Source organism: Uloborus diversus, chromosome 1 (assembly GCF_026930045.1).
Source record: "Uloborus diversus isolate 005 chromosome 1, Udiv.v.3.1, whole genome shotgun sequence".
NCBI classification, from domain to species: Eukaryota; Metazoa; Arthropoda; class Arachnida; order Araneae; family Uloboridae; genus Uloborus; species Uloborus diversus.
Genome location: NC_072731.1, coordinates 129,930,655 through 129,952,155, shown reverse-complemented (window position 1 = coordinate 129,952,155; position 21,501 = coordinate 129,930,655). Strand labels below are relative to the sequence as shown.

General features: G+C 33.3%; 1 protein-coding gene across 1 annotated transcript in view; it reads right to left on the bottom strand.

The window, feature by feature from the left end:
* Nucleotides 1-21,501, bottom strand: part of LOC129232126 (uncharacterized) — an 81,818-nt gene that overhangs the window by 14,493 nt on the left and 45,824 nt on the right. Inside the window, exons 12-15 of the mRNA XM_054866369.1 lie at nucleotides 17,386-19,172; nucleotides 13,377-13,554; nucleotides 12,978-13,082; nucleotides 10,955-11,140 (exon numbers count right to left, since the gene is read on the bottom strand). Coding sequence (XP_054722344.1) covers nucleotides 10,955-11,140; nucleotides 12,978-13,082; nucleotides 13,377-13,554; nucleotides 17,386-19,172 — 2,256 coding nt within the window. The remainder of the gene's footprint in view (nucleotides 1-10,954; nucleotides 11,141-12,977; nucleotides 13,083-13,376; nucleotides 13,555-17,385; nucleotides 19,173-21,501) is intronic.

Here is a 21,501-nt window from a genome sequence, read left to right as displayed (position 1 = left end):
GAAAAAAAACTATGTTTTTTAGAATTTCTCAAAAGGCCAATTAATCTACAAAGAACATAAATATTATGCACAAATATACTTTAAATATGGATACAAATCATAGATCGTTCTGTTAGCGCGAATGGGGGGGGGAGTTTTTTTCCCCTTTGCTTTAGGTTCTAATTTGTTAAAACAATCGTCAATTATTATGTGTTGCAGCTTAATGCATAGCTCGTTTAGCCTATATTTTCATTCATATACTTGCGCAAATGGTTTTCGTTTCAAAAAAATGAATTCAGACACATTTTCAGCACCCCAGTGACAGCTGTACTATTTGTATTTAATGTTCATTCCCCCCCCCCCCCCCTTTTTCTTTTCTCCTATCAGAAAAGGACATTTGCTTTTCTCTTCATTTTCATTGAACTATTCAGAAAAGAAAAAGTCATGATTTTTTTTGTTTTAAGATTTTGGAAGATGTGTTGTTACTATATAAAGTTCTCCAAAAACTGGGGTGCATTGCCCCTATGCCCCTCCTATAAATCCACCCATGCCCTTCTGAAATATTCAAAAAAGAAAAAATATCTGTATTTTTTTAATTTTTGGAAAATGTGTTGTTACTACATGAAGTCCTCCCAAAACTGGGGGGGCATTGCCCCCCTCTGCCCCCCCATAAATCCGCCCATGATGATCCTCAGAAAGAATCAGGTCTGTCCTCCTTAAAGAAAGACAAGCTGAATATGTTCAATGTCATCGCGAGATAACTTCTCCGATGGGAAAGTTTCTCTCATAACAGCCATCTGAAACATACGCATTGCTTGATCATAGGACTGTGGTTGACCAGTCCTAACTCTTTAAGATGCAGCAGTTTGTGCAGGGGAATGAGTTGAAACCTCCGATCAATGACGTTTGGTTTGTCCTACCTTCTCAGGAATGCGTGGCCCAGTGACGTTCGCCTTCTGTAACAGCATCCCTTCTCCTGCCTGTGCCTTTTGCATTTTTGTGCATAAATGAGTACTCCCTGCCCCCCTATTTCAGGTCAGTGGGTTGCACACCTGCGCACCCTCACCTCCTCCATCAGCAAGGTTACTGGTTCTCTCCTTCAAGCCAGTATTCAGCTCCAAAGAAGCTGGGAACCGGGCGCAGAGCCGCGCCATCCCTATGTGCGAGGTCGTGCGACGCACACCGGAGCCAGAGTCAAAAAGGCGCCGAACTCTACCAATCAAAAATGCTCCAAATAGGGAGAATCACTTGAAAAAACAAAATATAAATGATTTTTTAAATATATCAAGGACCCGATCAAGCCAAAGTGATATGTCCAGACTCTGCAAAATTTGATGTCTCTCTCGCAAGAAAATCTGCACATTTTTTATATGACAGTTTCCAAAAAAGGGAAGAAATAAAGAAATTGGTCCTGATTGTAATGGTGGCGGTGAAGATACACTGCTCATCGAAACAAGCAATCCTCTCACTGCCTATATAAAAGGAAAAATTATTGCCTTGTTGTGCCTAAACATGCTATTCAAAAGTGCAATCTTTTCTACTAAAAACACGTGACGTTAATGCATACAATAGCGAAACAAGCAATCCTCTCACTGCCTATATAAAAGGAAAAATTATTGCCTTGTTGTGCCTAAACATGCTATTCAAAAGTGCAATCTTTTCTACTAAAAACATGTGACGTTAATGCATACAATAGCATTTTTCTTAATAATGTGGAGCCATAAATGCTATTTCGGTGTGTATCGTACACAAAACTAAGCATATAATTCACAAGAAATTTGCTATTCTTCATTATCGTTTTGGAGCTGAATATATTTTATTGTAATTTGTGCAATATGCCTTTTCGTTGCTTGTAACTATTGTTCCTGGTAATTCGACTATTTCATGTTATCATACATAAAAATATACTGTAAGCCCATTTGCATTATTCAACTTGTGCGTAATAGTTGTATATTTGTTAGCAACAATTTTGGTTAACTTTTTAGTCCCAAAAAATAATGACTTTACCATATTTATTCGATTCTCCCCCCCCCCCCTTTTTTTCTATAACTATTTGTGTTTTAAAAAAAAGAACTTTGGACAACGTTATTGTTTCAGATATTATAGTCAATGCCATTTTATCAATTCCGCATTTTAGAATCACAGGCTTTACCGGAAATGATTTCAGTCCCAGATTTTTAAGTGGAATATCTTCTACGCTTCAATTCAGAAATATAATGAGTATCCTGTTGTTATGTTTTACAAGCCGTTATGCTTTACTTGGTTGCAATTTGCAAATGCGTTCAATAAAATGCTGAAATTTATACTAAACTATAATATGCATGAAAACAAGCTGATATATATGTACAATGCATTAAAATAATGCATTTTGAAATCACCTGCTAAGTTTATACAAGTACCATAATTACTATTAACTTAATTTAGTGACATAAAACCAAAAAAAAAATCTAGATTTTAAAAGTATTAAAAATATTGACAAGATGCAAAAGGATTGCAATCTCGAACACGATACGCAATTTTCCACAAAGTACAAGTTTAGTGTTGGAATGATTTCGAAAATAAATTTATTCATTAAAAAGAAAAACAAACGCAGAAAATAAGTTAATCTGAAGTGGCATGCAACTAATTGTCAAAAAATATTAATATATTTACAAGATGCAAAAGGATTGAAAGGTCAAAAGCGAGAATACACTTCCCGCAAAGCACGTGCTCATTGTCCGCATGTTTTGAAAAAAATAATATATTATAAAATTAAAATAAAAAAGAAAATAAGCATATATAAAGGTAGCATATGTAAAAACAAATTCTAGATTTTAAAAGTATTAAAACATTGACAAGATGCAAAAGGATTGCAATCTCGAACACGATACGCAATTTTCCACTAGGTAAAAACAAGTTTAGTGTTGGAATGATTTTGAAAAAAAATTACTCATTTAAAAGAAAAACAAACGCAGAAAATAAGTTAATCTGAGTGTCATGCGACTAATTGTCAAAATATTAATATATTTACAAGATTCAAAAGGATTGAAAGGTCAAAAGCGAAAATAAACTTCCCGCAAAGCACGTGTTCATTGTCCGCATGTTTTGTAAAAAATAATATATTATAAATTAAAATAAAAAAGAAAATAAGCTAACCTAAAGGTAGCATATGTAAAAATAACTTCTAGATTTTAAAAGTATTAAAACATTGACAAGATGCAAAAGGATTGCAATCTCGAACACAATACGCAATTTTCCACAAAGTAAAAGTTTAGTGTTGGAATGATTTCGAAAATAAATTTATTCATCAAAAAGAAAAACAAACGCAGAAAACAAGGTAATCTGAAGTGGCATGTGTCCAATTGCCAAATAATATTAATATATTTACAAGATTCAAAAGGATTGAAAGGTCAAAAGCGAAAATAAACTTCCCGCAAAGCACGTGTTCATTGTCCGCATGTATTGAAAAAATAATAGGTTATAAATTAAAATAAAAAAGAAAATAAGCTAACCTAATCGTGTAGCATATGTAAAAATAACTTCTATATTTTAAAAGTATTATAATATCGGCAAGATGCAAAAGGATTGCAATATCAAACACCGGAACTATTATTCCGAGAATAACGTGTTCAGTATTGAAAATTGCATTTATGATGTGTTTTGAAAAACAATTAAGCGCAATTTAATAAATATCTTTAAAAATAATAATAAAAATAAAAAAAGCGAATGAACCGCCTGCACTAATCAACAGGAAAACTACTTATTGTTTCGACTCTTGCAGTAGGACAACCATCGATGAATCCAGTATCTTCTTTTTTTCCAAAATCTTTACAAACTTTACATACCATCAGGTCTTCACCCTTTCTTTCCAACCACGGAAACTGCTTTTGCCACTTGATGAAAGTTGCAGCGTTGACACTTTTCCGTGTACATTTAGAAGTCACATCTACTTCGTCATTATTTTTTTCTATTTCGACTTCATCGGCAATCCTTGGCCATTTATTTCCGCTAGTATTTAGTGGCGTAAAATATGACTTTAAGTTACGTTTACTCATATTTTCAACAAATAAAAAACGATGGTAGCGATGATTAAAAAAAAAAGATGAGCGAAATCCTGTGCGAAAAAAAGGGATCCTCGTGCTCGCCGTGCGTTTGTGTTAACCCTGAGATGAGTCCGATTTTGGAGGGGTGGGGCAATCGGGGGTAAACAACACTAAGGGAACAAAGGGGAGAAAAGATTACTCCAGAAAGAGGAGGAATGGACGGGTGTGCTTGCAATGACACTGGCTGCTACAGTTCGCGGGCGAAGGTGGGGGGGGGGGGGGGATTGTTCAAGCTTTTCCGACTGAAAGCGATACTTCAAGGAAATTTTCCGTGATCGCAACGCACACAGATGTTTCTGGAGACAAATCTTCCGAAAGTGAAAGCTTAGTAGGGGGGAAAGCTAGGCGTCACAGTGACGACTACGTTTCAAATCGCGGTCATCAAAATGAAATTTACAATTGCAAAATACGACTAACGACCGCTAATTTCGAGCACTGCATGGTTGTCCATCAAATGAAAGTTGTTTTTTATTTTTCGAAAACGATTTCGAGGCATAACTGTTGGTACAATTGGCACAGATGTATCTTCTGCACTGCTCCAATACATATCTTCAGAAGGAACGGAATGGTACCCACTCAATAGCAGCATACCGAAACAGTGTAGGATTTTATCTCTGTCAACATCTATTGATTCCCCTTTTTGCAATGCATACAAGTTTGTCATATTTGCTAAGTGTTCAACATACTGCTAAGGTAAAATTTAAAAAAATAAATCAATTGGAGATAAATCCACTATATTCGGAAATGCGTGTCGAAGCGGTTCAATACTTTCTGACAAAATCAGTTTCTGAAAATTAGCTTTCTTCTGCCGAGTTAAATCCATTTTCAATCTTTTTCTACTTTTATTTCCTGATAATTTAAACTTTTTCTTTTTTTTTCCGTTTTCATTCGCTTTTTACTTTTATTATCTAATGATTTCAGACTTTGTTCTTCCTCCGATTTTTTTGTTAAATTTTCATGAGAGTTGGCGGAAAAAATGTCCACCTGTCCACATACATCAATTGGTGTAAATAGGTTGTAACTCGTCTTCTAGAATGTCTTCTTCCTCAGTGATATTGCCTGGTTCATCAGGGGGTAATTTGGCATATATCTACATCTGACAAATCCGAATCTGACAATGTCTCTAAATAAGCCACAGCTTGTTCTACAGTAAGAAATCTTGTAGACATTTTTTAACATTTATGAACAGTTGGTATACGTCAAACAGAATTTCGTTTCGCTCGAAAACAAAGCTAGCGAATTATTGAACTTCATTTAAAATATGAAAAATAAAACGCTCATTAATATTATTTTTTAATATCACGTGACAATGCAGCTGTCCCAGCTGGTGTGGATTCGGAGCCATATAGTCCATCAAACAGCAGACTGTTATTACTTTCTTTGCTAAAGAAACGTCATATCCTTTCAAAATATAAACTTACTTGGTTTTGCCAACATCTACATCAGAGTACATTCAAAATGAGAAGAAAAAAAGAAACATATATTAGGAAAGATGAAATTTCCCCTTTGAAGTCGAACGATTTCCTTCTTGGAAATTTGACTCCCTAAAAGCACCAATGTTCCAAAATTGGAACATGCTATTTTGAAGGGGTACACCTTTTGGAAATATCATTGTACATTTCTACAAGCATTTTAAAATCATACATTGAAATATTTTTTACAACTATAATAAATATCATCACATTTTCTGAAAAAGCCAATTTTTGGTAAATTTTATAAGAAAAAGTTGCAAAGAGCTAAAAAAAAAACACTCATCTTTGAAAAATCGCAATAAATAATTGAAAATATATAAACAATCAAGCAGGAAATCAAAAAATACTTTGAAATAAGACTAAACTGTGTTAAAAAAAACTTATTTTAACGTTATTTCTTGGGAAAATTTTCAGTTAAATATGGTGTTCCATTTTTGGAACATTGGCAGGTAAACGGAATAGCTCAATGCATACAAGGATTCCAAAACTACACCGTATTTTCAGACATAAGCGGCGCAGCACTTACGAGTAATAAAAGGTGAGAAATTGCCGATGCGGCGGATAGAGCAGGTGCGGCACATATGTTTTTTTTTTTTTTTTTTAGTTTACAACATTTTACAGAAAATAAACTATTTTGAAAAGAAGGAAAATGAAATGTTTGGAACTTTCTTTGAAATATCAGAAATGTGTTCAAAATGTGTTTTGAATAAAAAATAACAAAATTTTCCTTTTGAATTTCTGGTAGTATTATTAAACATGCTTTTTTTTTCCCCCAAGCGATCAATTATGCAAAAAATTGATGAATTCATAATCGGTGTGTCCAGCCTTTTTGGCACAGTTTACTGTAATTTAAGACCTTTTTAATTATCGGGAAGATAATATAAAATTATGCCAGAGTCTGTACTATGTCTTTAGTTTTTAGTTAAAAGGATTGAGCTAAAATCGTCCAAATTTTCGAGTAAAGATCGGGAAAATTTGCGGAATTTTTATTTTGCAAGGAAGTTTGAATCTCCTGATTAAAGCATCATTTTTTGGACTAAGGTGCTGAAATTTAAGCGAGTTTATCCCGCAATTATTTCAAAGAAAGTTCATAACTTTTTTAAACCTCCATAAAGGCCATCTTTCAAAGTGTTTTCATGTGCAATGTAAAAATTTTCAGCAGCACTCCGAAGTTCGGCAAAGTCGGTGGTTGTCGAATTAAGGTTAATTAACTATCAGTAAGTAATTAAGAAGTTTTATTTATTTATTTTATTTATTTATTTTTTGAAATATTTAATCTGTTTAAATTGCATTTCAGATATCTTCAAAAAAAAAAAAACTAACAGAAACAATTTTTCTTTCACATAGTGTGTTAAACTGAAAGTGCGGCGCTTACGCTGGGTGCGGTGCAAACTTCCAAAAATACGGCAAGTGCGAACTTGCTGGCCCCATATGATAAGCTTTAAAGCCACAGAGGTGCTTTTGTGATTTGATATGAGCACAAAAAAAGGGGGGGAAAAAGGAAATACAAAGCAACATGAAAAGAATTGCTCAGTTGTTACCACTTGAAAGGGAGGATTAACATTTTAGTAATTTTTTAACCAAAGGAAAAAAAGGATAGGTGGAAAACTAGAACATTACTTGCAATTATGGCGAAGTGTGCATGACCACAATGAATATTGTTAGGCATGAATGCCTGTTAGCAACAACAGAAAAGTAATCCTATCTCATCACCTCACAATAATAATAGTAAAAGAGCATGTTTTTCATTACTTACAATGCATTTTCAATCATCCTGCATGACTGGGGGGAAAACGCGTATCACCACTCATTCGCGTTGGTCGAATCAACCGAATGCAGGGTTGCCACGGAAGTTCAAGAATGAAATTCCCTGACATTTCCAGGTTTTCCAGGTGGTTTTGAGAAAAACTCCAGGTTATCGATCTCCACCTTCATTTTGCAACATTAATATATACATCTCAAATCTTGATAAAACTTACCTCATTTTCAAACTTTACAAACAATGGTTACCAAATTTAATTTTCTCAAGCTGAAATAATCAAAAATATGTACTAAGGGTGGTTTAATTTTTTTTTTCTCTTAGCTCGAGTCCAAGACACCCCTTATTCTTTTTAGACTTACTAATAGTATTGTGCTGTAAAAGTTTTAGCTTCTTACTCAAATTTTAAGAAGGTGCTCAATGACCCCTTAATTTAACATTAGCTCTAGCATAGAAAAAGTCACAAATTTAGAAACATTTAATTTCCCCAGCTGTTTTTTTTTTTTTTTTTTTTTTAATGTAAGTAATTATTTTATTGCAATGAATATGTATATAACTCGTGTAGATTATAGTATGTAACATTGTTTTTTCAGTTCAATGTATTTTTTATCCCCCTCCTCATACTTATGAAGTTTGAGGGAGGGGGTCGAGCACCCTCTTTCAGTTGGAATAGGAAGTTAAAATTCTTCCAGTATTTTACTATCCACAAGTCTAAAAACATTGAGTAATGTCCTGTTTTCTAGGAGAAACCTTTTTTTTTGAAGTGTATTTTTGAACTACCCTAATGTACTAACACAAGTGAAGCAAATCACGGTAATAAACAATTAATGTAAATGTAGCATATCTAATTTTCAATAGCGAGGAGCCACTGCCTTACATCAAGTGAAAGAACTGCAAAATTAACAATTGTGACATCTGTATCACAAAAATAAAGTTAATTGCTAAAAGAATCTGAACTAAAAACTTATGAAACCTAAACTTTTTCAATTATTGCCTTCTATCCCTCCAATCCATTGAACTCAAAGCGATTTTAGACTTTGGCCTGTAAAAAAATCATGCATCTTTTAGCTTCACATATTTCCCCGGTTTGTTGCTCATAAAACAGGGGTGCTCCTCCCCAAGTTCAATGGCACAACCCCCCCCCCCCCAATATTTCTGAACGCCTTAGCGCTTTTTTTATTTTTAACATTCTTTTTTATTTATTTTTTTTTTACCTATTTATTTATTTTTAATTATTATTGTTTTGAAAGAAAAGTGTGATCGCTCCCCAATAAAATACATACACACAGATGAAAATAATAAAGTAAAATAATATGAGTAAATAATTTGAATAAAAATAAAGTAAAATAAATAATTAAAAAATCCCCCCCCCCCCCAAAAAAATGATAGCGCAACTTGCGCCATAATCACTCCTGTGGGCACCTTGTCATACAATTAAATTTTGAGCATTGATCAGAAACTTCTCTGATGTGCAAATTTTTTTTCAATCGGATTACTTTTATTTTGAAAAAAAGAAGCGCATTGGAAGTCTTTAAAGATCACTACCAAACTACTAAAAGATTAGCGATACTTCTGTAAAAAAGAAACTTTCTAAGTTTAAAATTGTCTAATGAACTAAATTTACAGAACAAAATTGTTTAGAATAATACGATTTCATTAATTAATTTAAAGAAATAATATAAAATATGAAAAGATTATTGCAGCTCATTAAAAACTTCAGTCGCACTCGCAGACAAAACAATGTGCTGTGCATCATAACAACTTCAGAACTGCTGACGTAAACAAGCAGCGTTTAAACAGAACCCGCTCAAACGAGGAAGAAAAGAAGTACCTTCAGCGCATGTCCGCAGCGGACTGCTATGGCGCAAGCGCCAATGGCAGAGAGTTGATAAAAAGAACTGCAAGGGGAAGAAGAAAGAGGGGAATGACAAAACGACGAATGGGAAGGGAATGGCGGCGAAAAAAACAAGGCTGAAAGTTTTTTTTTTTTTTGACGTCATAAACCGCGGGCCGCGCTAAGAACGATCAGAAATATGCAATTTTTCATTTTCCCTGACATTTCCATGATTTTCGGCCATTTTCATTTTCCCTGACAATTCCAGGTTTTTTCGGTTTTCCCGGTGCGTGGCAACCCTGCGAATGTTAGTTTCACCTTTGTTCACTTCAGCGGAACTCAGTAGTGGATGACGTCACGTAGAAGCTTCTTGATGGAATCTGATGGCACATGTGCTCAGCGATAGCAGTGACCAGTGTCTGTTCATGTGACTCGGATATGCTAATGACCTTGGGATATTTAAACCGCTCGCGGTTTATGTTCTCTCTCTTTGCTTATCTCTCATTGTCGTAGGCGGTTGCTACGACAGCATTTGAATTTGCTTGTTCGTGCCACTCGTCCCTCTACAATATCATGAGCGTGTAGCAGCTTATTTCCTAATGGACTTATAGTTTTATATTGAAGCTTTAGTTGATAACAGTCATGCAGTTTAGATTTCATCAGTTTTATGTTAGTCATCTCGTACATAGTAGCATCTAGCACGAGGTGTGCCATAATTTGTAGTTGAATGTGAGATGCATGAGCGCCCATATGCAAAATTGTAAGTAGGGTGGTTCTTATAAATCCGTCTCGAGATTCAGCTCCACAAACTTTTCCTGAGACCTTTCCAAGACGAGTTTTACGCAGCGTTCAATAGTCTGTGTCTGCAGTGGGAATTGCTTGAAATAAATGTTCAAGACAGCCAACAAACTTTTCATCAAGACCAATTGGCCCTTTAGAGGTACTGGGCTCCATTGTCCTGCCATCCAACAGCTTAAACTTGTGGCGAAATGGCAACTCATTGAAATGAAGGAGACAAATTGCCCATTGCACAGGCAAATATCATGACAGAAAACTACAAGAATTTCAGAATGAAGACAGCTAGATCGAACTAAATAATAGTTTACTGAGATCACTACTGACATATGCAGACTGGAAAAACAGTGTTGTTTACAGTGTTGTTTACTACCCTGGTTGTAGGAAGGCGGGGATGGCTTGGAGGAAAGCACCCCCAGCCAAGCGAGTGACGCTGTCTGGATTGCTGTCCGACGTCTGCGCACGATATTTTATAAGGCTTTGCACTACCGGAAAACATTGACTCAACCTGACAGTTTTTTTTCTATCTCATTTTCAGTTCGACTGAAAAAATACTTTGTCAATTATATTTAAATACTGATTATTCATCAAATGCCGAAAAATCATAAAAATGTAATTTTTTTATTATTTTGGAAAATTTTGGTTTCTATGCGCGACCGAAAGATATCAGCTAATCAAAACCAAATTTAAACACAATGTTTTGAGGCTCTGTTTAAAGACGTTACAAACTATTACATTAAGAAAACATCTAATTTTTATAAAATTTTAAGTATCTCAAAAATAATGTTTTTTTCATATTTTGTCAAACTTTAGGCCCCATGCAAGAACGGAAGATATCAATGGATTTCCATAATTCTTTTTTTCCTTTGTTTTTCTTTATAATTCGCAACTTTTCCTCACTATTACAACTTCGAAATAAAAAATGAGTTTTTTCGGCCCACCCTACAGTATACGTGGCAATAACATTAAACATGATGCTAATCATTCTCTAACAACGCTAAGCAAGGAGCATAGCACTAGAGGAAAAACTCACAAGGATGTGTTGCATCATAAACTTGGGAGAGTAGAGCAATGGCTTTCCTCTTGGGCATGGCCTTCACTCCAATTTTTTTCAGTGCCATCTTGATGTGTGGAGTCATCATGCCACTGTAATTGGGCAAAGGAGTCACTGGAGAGTCAGATAGACTAAAGCTAGGCTCACCACTTGCTGTACGGGAGTCTAGATACAGGGGGAAAGATCATGAATGCAAATCAGCAAGAACATTTTCATAGTTAGAAAAGAAACACTCAGCTGGGTATACAAAATGAAAAATCATGAAACAAATATCAAAACATAAAATTTGTACAATACTTACACTCCCTTCGCCTATATGATTTGCTGTTATACTATTTGATCAGCACATTGCCTTTGAGGTTTTCAAAGCAATTGCGTTGCTTCACTTTTAAGGCTAACTTGTAATGAATTTTCAGCAGGATAATGAAAGACATATTTTTATCAATCTAAGACCTATTATGCAGAAATTCGGTTGTTTCCGAAATTTAAAAAACATTTTTTTTTCTGAAAGAGCATGCTTAAAAACATAGGACTTAAACATTTTAAAAATAATTTGACTAAGTTTAATATTTTTAAAAAATTATTTTAATCAGTGAGCAATTCAATTTCCTTTTTTACACTTCTGCTCATGACATCAACAGTGGTGAAATGTCATTCACTGATGCCATTAGCAAAAAATGCAATATTTTGGCATTAGATAAAAATATTATAGTGCAACCATAGTACTTAAGGTTGTACATAACATAGTACTAAGCTAATTTCTTGTTTGCTTCAGAAAAGCCTTCATTAAAAATTCTCATTATGGTTGCCATTAATATTACTTTTTAATGGCAACCTTTTTTGTTTCAAAATGGATAAACATTCAGTGCGCCAAAGTTCATCACTTGTGACGTCATACAGATCAAGCCTTATTTTCAAAATCGGACATTTTAAAAAAGTGACCAAAAGTAGTGCTTTTGACTGAAGGAAGCACCCTCATTCTTCATTTACAAAAATGCATTGTTGCTTTGACCTTTAAATCTTTAAATCTCTGCAAAGCATTAAACATATGTCATTTATAATTACCTAATGATAGACTGTAATGCCAGATAAACTTTGAAATATGTAGAGGCAGTATGGAAGAACATATCCATGGTCTTCTCCATTCTAAGCCAAGACTTGTACAGTACATCAATTACTACAGCAGTTCTAGCAGCACAATGTATGGATTTCATCATGCTTACAACTAAAAGGATTTAATTGTTGGTATTTTCAATCAAATGACGCTTGTACATATCATTAGATTCGATATTATTGATTTTTTTTGTGTGTCGCATTTTGGATACCCAGTTTTTGCTTTAAAAAAAAGGCAAAAAAAAAAAAGACTTGAATTTGCTTCTGACAAATTACTTTCACAACCTGTGCTGATTATAATTATAATATTTCATACATTTCAGTTAACCTTTTCAGATTTTTTATTCATGCTAAAAATCATACAAAAAGAATGCCCATGAATCGTAATATTCTATACATAAAGCAATAATCAAAAAATAATTTATTTATGCAGGAAGAAATGTACCCAATTATATGAAAGATACTGCTAAAAATTATGATATTTTAAAAAAGTAAAAGGAAAAAAAAATCATTTTAATGAAGAAAAAAAAAAAGAATTGACTTCAAAACTGCAGCTGGAAATGGAAATTGCTCAGAAAAGTGAAAACTAATTTCATTCTTTGAACAATATTGATACAACTTTTAAACAGAATTTTTGAAGTTGACTAAAAAACGATAGGTAAAATGATGTGTAACCATATTGCATTGATATTTTTGAGAAAATACACTTTCAGTGGATTTTTTCAAAATCCACTAAAAGTGGATTTTCTAGTGGAAGACTGGAATAGACCTTCTATTCCTCATGCTAATTTTAAGCTTGTGAAATAAATTAGAAAATGTAAAAAATCTGCTTAATGCTTTTACTTAGTCAATGGTGGTTTTGCATGATCAATAATGAACATAGCTTTACCTTTGACTTCAGAAACGGAAGGGCAGCTCTTGACACAGGAGGGTGCGCTTGAAACTATTTCATTTTTAGTTTGCTCTTGTTTCTTACTTGACTTCAAACCTGCAGCTAGAAATGGAAATTTCTTGTAAAAGTGAAAAATAATTTCATTTTTCAAACAATATTAATACAACTTTTAACAGAATTTTTGAAGTTGGTTAAAAACGATAGGTGGTAAAATGATGTATAGCCATATCGCGTTGATGTCTTTTAGAAAATCCACTAAAAAAACTAGAATAGAGCTACTATTCCTCATGCTAATTTTAAGCTTGTGAAATAAAATTGGAAGAAGTAAAAAATCTGCTTAATGCTTTTAATTAGTCAATGGTGGTTTTGTTTGGTCAATAACGAGCATGGCTTTACCTTTGACTTCAGAAACCGAAGGACAGCTCTTGACACAGGAAATTGCTCTTGAAACTACTTCATTTTTAGTTTTCTCTTGTTTTTTACATGGCTGGAAGTCCTCAAAAGATTCATTGCACTTTGTTCCGAAGAGTCTCTTTGACAGAGGGATGAAGGGGGAAGATTCAGGAGAAGAATTCTGACAGAAAGATGATATTTAAATAAAATCTATGCATTACACAATGCATATTACACACAACTCATACAATTGTCAAAAGATGCTTATTTGGTAAAAAGATATATATTTGGCTTTAAGAATTTATAAACTATACTATAAGAAATTAGATTTAGGACTCATGTTCAAAAATAGGGCAACACATCAACAGTAAAACATGAAATGACAGTTTCAGGCTATGATTTGTTGTGTTAAAGTCATGACCTCTATGAACCACCCCTTGGATCTGTGCTCGATTTAAACACACTATTCGTATTTTAAAGAGGAAACAAATCCACTGGTACATTATAAAAATAACATAATTGCATTTAAAGTAGAAACATTCAACAAATTCAATGAACTTCAAGGAAAGCCTGATATTACTGTAAAATGATATTCAAAGTCCTACTGTTACGTTCAAGATTCTAATATGCAAGCACGAGATATTTTTATTTTTCATGTCCAAGGTAAGCTTTTTAAAATTGCCTAAGAAAAGTTTTTTTTAATTTTCTATCAATTTTAATTTGAACTATTGAAATTATAACCTCAACCTCTACCCCTTTCCTTCATCCTATATAAATTACTATGTCAGTTTATTTACTTTCAATTTAAAAAACCATGTTGACACTAAATTTACGTTATTTTTATCCAAAATTTTTCAAATGTTAATGAAGAGTGATTTCCTTAGATGGTAAGCCAAGCTGAACCTAGGGGAGAGCAAGCCTGGGCTCCTGTCTGGGGTGGCAAATTCATCCTATTTATGTTTTTTGTCCTTGAAAGTGGATATAAAACTAGAAAGAAGATGGGTAAGGAGTAAAGAGAGCAGTTTCAGGTTCTGACCTAGCTCGGAACAATCGAAGATCTGGTTGACTAATTGCGGATAAATATTAAGAAAGTTGTATAGAATGATTTAGACATTTTTTTAACACTATTTTGAAGTAAAATACTTAGGATTTTCTTAATTCATGGACTGCACAATCAGGTTCACAATCAGGTGAAAAACTCTCTTGCGAATTGTCATTTTCTTCTACGGTAGTTTGAAATCTTTTCTTCTCAACTAAATATTCAGAAACACTAGCAGTATTCCCCTTAATATTTTCATGCAATAATGTATTGTGCTTTGCTTGACACAGCATACACTTTAAATGTGAATTCGGACAGTCTTTTACCCTGTGCAAATTTAAGCACAAATAACACAATTGGTTTCGTTTTACAAAATTCTTTCTCCCACTAAAATCCATGCTTTTAAATTTCACGCATTTAAACAAGGGATGCACTCCATGGCACTTAATGCAATTTTTAGTAATTCTGACATCTGAGCGATTTTTTATACCAACATTATTTTTCATTGGTTCTACTTTTTTTAACTCGTTGTTCATTATTAACTCAAGAGACGAACACCTTGTTTTCAAGAAATCAAAAAATGATTTCAAAGAAGGAAAGTCTACGTTAGCAGTCTCAGAAGACCAAAGCCTTCTACTTTCTGTATCAAGTTTTTGAAGCATTAAATAAATTAACCAAGGATCTCTACTTGATGCTTCCTCACCAAGAGCTTTCAATCCTCTAATAATTTCATCACTTGTATCCATAAAGTTCTTTAAATTTGTATCATTCGCCTGTGAGATACCTTTCTGTTCTAAAAATGTTCCTATCAAAGACTGTACAATTTTCTTCTTTTTATCATACCTATCCAATAGCTTTTCTCATGCTTCCAAATATGAAGCGTTAGATAAGGGAATTTGCTTAATTAAAGACGCTGGCTCATCGGTGAGCAACCCTTTCAAATATTGAAACTTTTGTACATTAGATAATGAATCTTGATTATGAACTGTTACAAGATAAAGATCTTTAAAATTTATCCAATCATTAAAATTGCCAGAGAAAGGCGTAATATTTAGCTTTGGCAATCGGAAATTACTTAAATATGTCTCCGCATTTTGCATTACAGTAGAACCACCACCATTAATTTGTACTTCTCTTATCTGAGACGGAACATGAAAGCTTTCGATTTTATTTTGATACTGAGCTTTTAATCTAAAATAATTTTCCTCAAATTCTGCTATTTCAGAATCTTTATCATCTAATAATACATCAAGTTTTTCAAATTCCGTAAATAAAGTATCTAACCTTTGAATACGTATCAAAACTTCATTTTTCGTATTTATATCATTAAATGTATTCTCAAGTCTTGTTACAGAAGCTTTAATTCTTCCTCTCGAAGCTATTATTTGAGTTCTATCTGCCCCTTCCATAATACTAAATCGAAAGTAATCGAATTAAAGTCCAAATTCTTAATTCAAATAAATTTATACATCTTGCATAAACCAATATCAAATCAGCATCAGTTCCAAAAAATTAAGTGTAATCCTCAATAAGAACTCATCAAAATATTAACCGTAAAATATTCTACAAATCAAATTAATACTTCAAATAATAATATTTTCATGAAACATCGGAAAATGATCTTATGCAATAAATACAAGTAAATAAAATATCAACTGTAAATCTTCTCAAGACGTCCAATTATCTTCTTAACAGATTTTATAAATAGAATAAAGAATTTTAGAATAAAGCACTTATCTTAGTATAAAGCACTTATCTCATCGTGTGCCTCCAATAATTTATGTTCTTCCAATTCACTCAGAAAATCTCATAAATCAATAATTCTAAACTTCATTAACTAATTCCAAAACATATTTAAACAAAGGAAGATATTTTATTGAATATACCATAATACAGTTCTCCACCGACGTAGGGCGAGAAAAAAAAACTATTCAACTACTACGTTGTTATTCACAAACTCCCACCTGTTCCGTTACAATTACGTTGTTATTCACAAACTCCCACCTGTTCCGTTACAATTCTTCGCTGTTGCCATACATAAAAAGAAATATAAACCGCAGACGATAAACAGAAAAACTATTAAGCCGAACATTGCACGTAAAAGGAAGAAGCCGTAACAATATTTATGAAATAATGCATAAAAAGTGCTAAGAAATAAATATGTAACAGCCTTTGTAATGCTTATCACTAATGATGTAACGACACTGACTATAACTAGATTAACCAAATACTTGATTCAATTTCTAAATACATAAAATTTTTCAAAAGTTTCAATTTTTCAGGGTCTAATCTCAACATCACTGGGCTTAAACTGAAAATTCATAAAGTCTTTGTTTTCTTTGTATTTTTGTCAATAAAATTTTTTAATTACATAGATATATGTAGGCTATTCAGTCTGGCTACCACAGGTGGCAAATTTTGAATTCTGTCAAAGTTACGTAGATATTCAAAAAATATTGCCACACATACAACAGAAGTTATCTGTATATACATAAAGCTGAACCAAAGGATCTCAAGTGGATACTGCTAACCTATAATAAGAAGTGAAATATTTACTTTCGTGGGTAAACAATTAAGGAACAACCGTGTTGCTCCTTAATTGTTCACAAATTGCAAAAAGATGGCATGCATAATAGATTTACATTATATTTACATTTTCATTACAAAAAAGTTATGAGCTTCAAAATGCTAAAAAGAAATTGGCTTCATTGTGACTGCAGATAAGTTCAATTTTTTTTTTTTTTTTTTTTTTTGCATAGATAAAAAGGGTTTCTTGTAAGTCCAATTCATTTGCATGCAGTATTTGTTTTGAAAATTGTGCAATAACAAAAAAAAAGAGCAACTAGAAAAAATTATGGAAATTATGCACTGGTATACTCATTAACACCATTAAATATTTTCCTATAAAGATAAAGAGATTTAAAAGAAATGATTGAACATTACAATAATATAATACAATATAAGTGTTCTCACTTCTTTTAGTTTGCAAGCGATTCCAATAGCCGAACCATCATCACTACTGGTGGCACTCTCATTCAGCTCATCAGTTAGTTCATCCTTATGATCATTGTAGTCATCCTCACAGATAAGGGGTTTGGACAAAGGATTTTCAGAAAATGATGTATGGTTAGAAACTACAACATTATTGCTTAAGCTCAACTCATTCTGAGATATAGTTTCTCCTGGTAATGGCTCGGAGAAGAGTTCATCATCTGAGCTGAAAATAATTACTTCAGGCAATGGACTGCTTAAAAGAAATTTTTTTGTGATTTTATTTGGAGAAAATGAAGTGAGTGAAGATACTTTTTGTGGTGTGGAGCAAAAGTTCTTTTCACTTATCGAATTTTGCACTTGACTTAGACAGCTTTTTTTAGTTTCTGGTCTTAACTTAGGGGAATTATCCTCATCAGACGTAGATGAAGCTTTGAAGGTTATAGGCCCAAAGAAATCTTCTTCTAAAGTTGAAATTCCATTTTGCAGGGCCAATTCATTTTGGGGCTGATCTATTTGGTCAACAGTTGTTGAATCACCAAAATATGAATCCATGTTTGCTTCAGCTTTAGATTGACTGTTATCAGCTGAACTCTTACTGATTGATTTTAAACATTTATCGCTTGAAACAAATGGTGTTTCCATTTGTTTATCACAATCGAAGCTGCTATGTAATACAAAAACATCATCTTCCATACTTTCAGCATCACTACTCCTCTGTCTATATTTTTTCATACCAGAAGTTTTGGATTGATAATCAAGATCCATATCATTTGCACAAACAATGTCAGGTTCATCTTTCCATCTTTCATCCATAGAGGAAAAACTATTCTCTTCATTATCTTTCTGGCACTCCTCAAAAGATTTCTCATTGTCTTCCATACAATCCTGAAAAGTGCCACTGTCACGTTTACTCATTGTAGTGGAACTCAAAGGATAAGGCCTCAACACATTTAAGTTAATTTCTCTAGAATCCCATGTACAAGAGCTTCTGGCTTCATGTTCCAGATCTTCACTTGAGTAGTAATTTTCAAAATTGCTCAAGTTAAGGTTTCTGGGGCAGGCATTTTCAGCCTCAAGCTCCACTTTTTCTCCTATTGATTGTGCAAATACAAGTTTGCTATGATCCAGATGAACACTAGAGTCAGATTTTAAAAGTTCTTTTTGTTTTTCAGATGGGGCAAAACTATACTGAAGTTCATTGTGAGCTTTGGGGCAAAGTTCATTAATGGAAGATGAAGAACTCCTTCTTTGCCTTTTACAGCCATTCTGCGAAACCTCCAAAACTTCTACTTCTCTACAGGAGGAATCAGAAGCGACGCTTTGGTTTTCCAATCTCATCACCTCCACACTTTCAGAATTACTATCGTCATCATGAACTACTGTCTCCTGAATATCACTCAAGTCAAGACAATCATGCTGAGTATTTTTTAAATCTTGTGAGGAGGGCAGCTGTTTGGCCAACTCTACTTTTTCCAGTTCAACATGATGTAGATAGTACTGGCTTCCACTATCACTGTCAGATTCTATCTGACAAGGACTGCCGACATCTAAGTGGCATCCAAGCTCACGTTTCAAGTCTTCCTGTGGTGTTGGACGTAGGCTGGAGTTTATGCAATTGTAGACTATTTCCAGGTCATCATCACTTGTTGTGGAGAGTATATCATCATTACAAATACTTGTTGTGGAGAGTTTATCATCGTTACAAATATTTCTAAGACATTCTGCACTTGCAATTATATTTTGCTGCAAGTTTGATTCAGTTACTCCTGAAAAAAAATAAATAAATAAAGAACAAAATTAAAATTCATACTAGTATAAAAAGTCAAAATTTGTTTATCTTTGTTTCTTTTTAAAAAATTGAGCTTGCTTTAACAAATTTTATGATTGAAATAAAAGCAGTTTATGTAAAGGGGATTCAAAAAGATGGACTCATTTTTTTAAATATGAAAAGTGCACTATATGTTGCTCTTGAATTCTCTCTATATTTAAAAGAGGATGCCATAAAGTTTGAAAGAATGTAACTCTGATGATACTGCCAGCAGAACATGTCTATTTTCCCACAAAATGTAAAGAGGAACACTAATACAAAAAAGGCGACCAGTAACAGGCTATGGCCCAAATCATTGGGCTTATAATAGTCAACCAAGGATAAAACATAAAATTTTGTTTTCTCTAAATTTTCTTTAAATGAAAATTGTCAAAGTACTCTTTTAGAGAAGAAAAACATTTTTTTTTTTTTAAATTTCAGTCCTGGAAACACTCAAAATGTGAAGAAGAAAACACATCACTTTCAAATTAAAAAAAATATCAAACTAAATATACTCATTTAATCCCTCATCACTCTGCAGGAAACAAAGTCTTTGATCTGTGGAACATTTTCAGTTCTGAGTATGAGAGCTTTTCGTTTTCTTTTACCCAGGACTGTACAGTGGTAATAACTAAATGAAGGGCACTTAATCTAGCAAGAAGCTCTAGATAGGTGCCCCTCATTCAAGGGGGGGGGGTGAGGACTAGAACCTCAAGCACAAAAAGGACAAAAGAGAACTAAATCAAAAACTGAAATGATGGGAAATTGAGAGATTTTCTTCTCTCAAAAGCAATTAAATTGGGAGTACAATGCTAGAAGGAAAAACTAAATGTATCCTCAGAAAAACAGTGAGGTATGAAATTAAAAGACGCATTAATTGTGCATAATAGATATTGCAGCCACATACATAAGGTGCAGGCATGAGGTTGTGGTGCTAGTTTAGATCGAGGGACCATAGTGATGCAAATCCGGCACATCAAACTGTCTGACCAAAAGGCATCTATCAGCTGAGTAAAAGTTGGCTAGCATTCATTGATTGCATGCCTCATGGTCTGTGCCCCCCTCCTCAAAGCCAAGTAAATGGACAGAATGGTGAGCTATGCAAGAACCAGATGGATACCATTACATAATTTTATATCCCATGTGGTTAAGTGGTTAGGATTGCTGTCTATTATCCAGAGAACCTGGGCTTAGGCATGGGAAGAACAAATTTTTTCTTCCGTATTACGTGGCAAAGAGTAATAGTTCCTACACTAAAATGTGGAGAATTGTGGAGAAAAATATTTTCCTGGGAGATTATTGATGTGCAAGAAGTGTAGTTTGTGAGAGAATGAGTAAAAGCAGAAGACATCACAAGCAAGCCTGCCTTGCTAAGCACAGATGTGGTTGGTATCTGCACATTTTGTCAAAATTGAGTTATTGTCACCGGGTGGTCATTAGTAATTTAGTTTACCTAAATCTCAAGTTTTTTGGCGATTTGTAAATGCGATATATTTAAAAAAAAAAAGCTTTTGCAAGAAAGCGGTATCTGCATATTTTGCGTAGTTTGCAGGTAATTGCAATTTGAACGTACTAGGCTTGAAAGGCTTGGTACATGACAGATACTAAGCCTTTAAAGTGCTATCTGAGCAGTTACCCTTTTTTGACTTAGTATTATGTAGGTAAGACTTTTGTACCTTAGTAAAGCAGCATATTTAATAATGTGGCAGTTTATTGTAACAGAGTACTAAAATTAGTTTACTTTTGAATAGTTGATATAGGTAGATACTAAAACCAATACAAATTTGAATAAATATTGTAAATATTCAGCTTTTACTATTTAAAGTTTTATTTTAATACAAATTCTTAAAAATGAAATGCATGTAAAATATTCATATCTAGTTCTTTCATGCAAAAAAAAAAAGCATTTCATTCTACGGTCAATTACATTTTTATTTAAGAATCGTCTGTTGTCAAAATTATATTCATGCTCAGTAAAAATGAATATAGAAAATAAAGCATTATAAATGATAACATCAACACATTCTTTGAGCATAAAGATCAGAAAATTATGGTTTACATTCTTAACTGTCCGGAATTTTGAAAATGGTATTTTTCAGAAAGCAGATTGTTGGATTTGTATCAACAAAATAAAGCACAGCTAAGTCCAAATAAAGCAGATGTTTTTAGTATTATTTAATGATACACTAAGCATGTTTTACTAAGCTATTTTCTGTGCAGATATCCCTAAAAATACCTAGTATTAGTCACTTACGGTGAAGTTAACCTAGTATATGAAAAGATTTTGA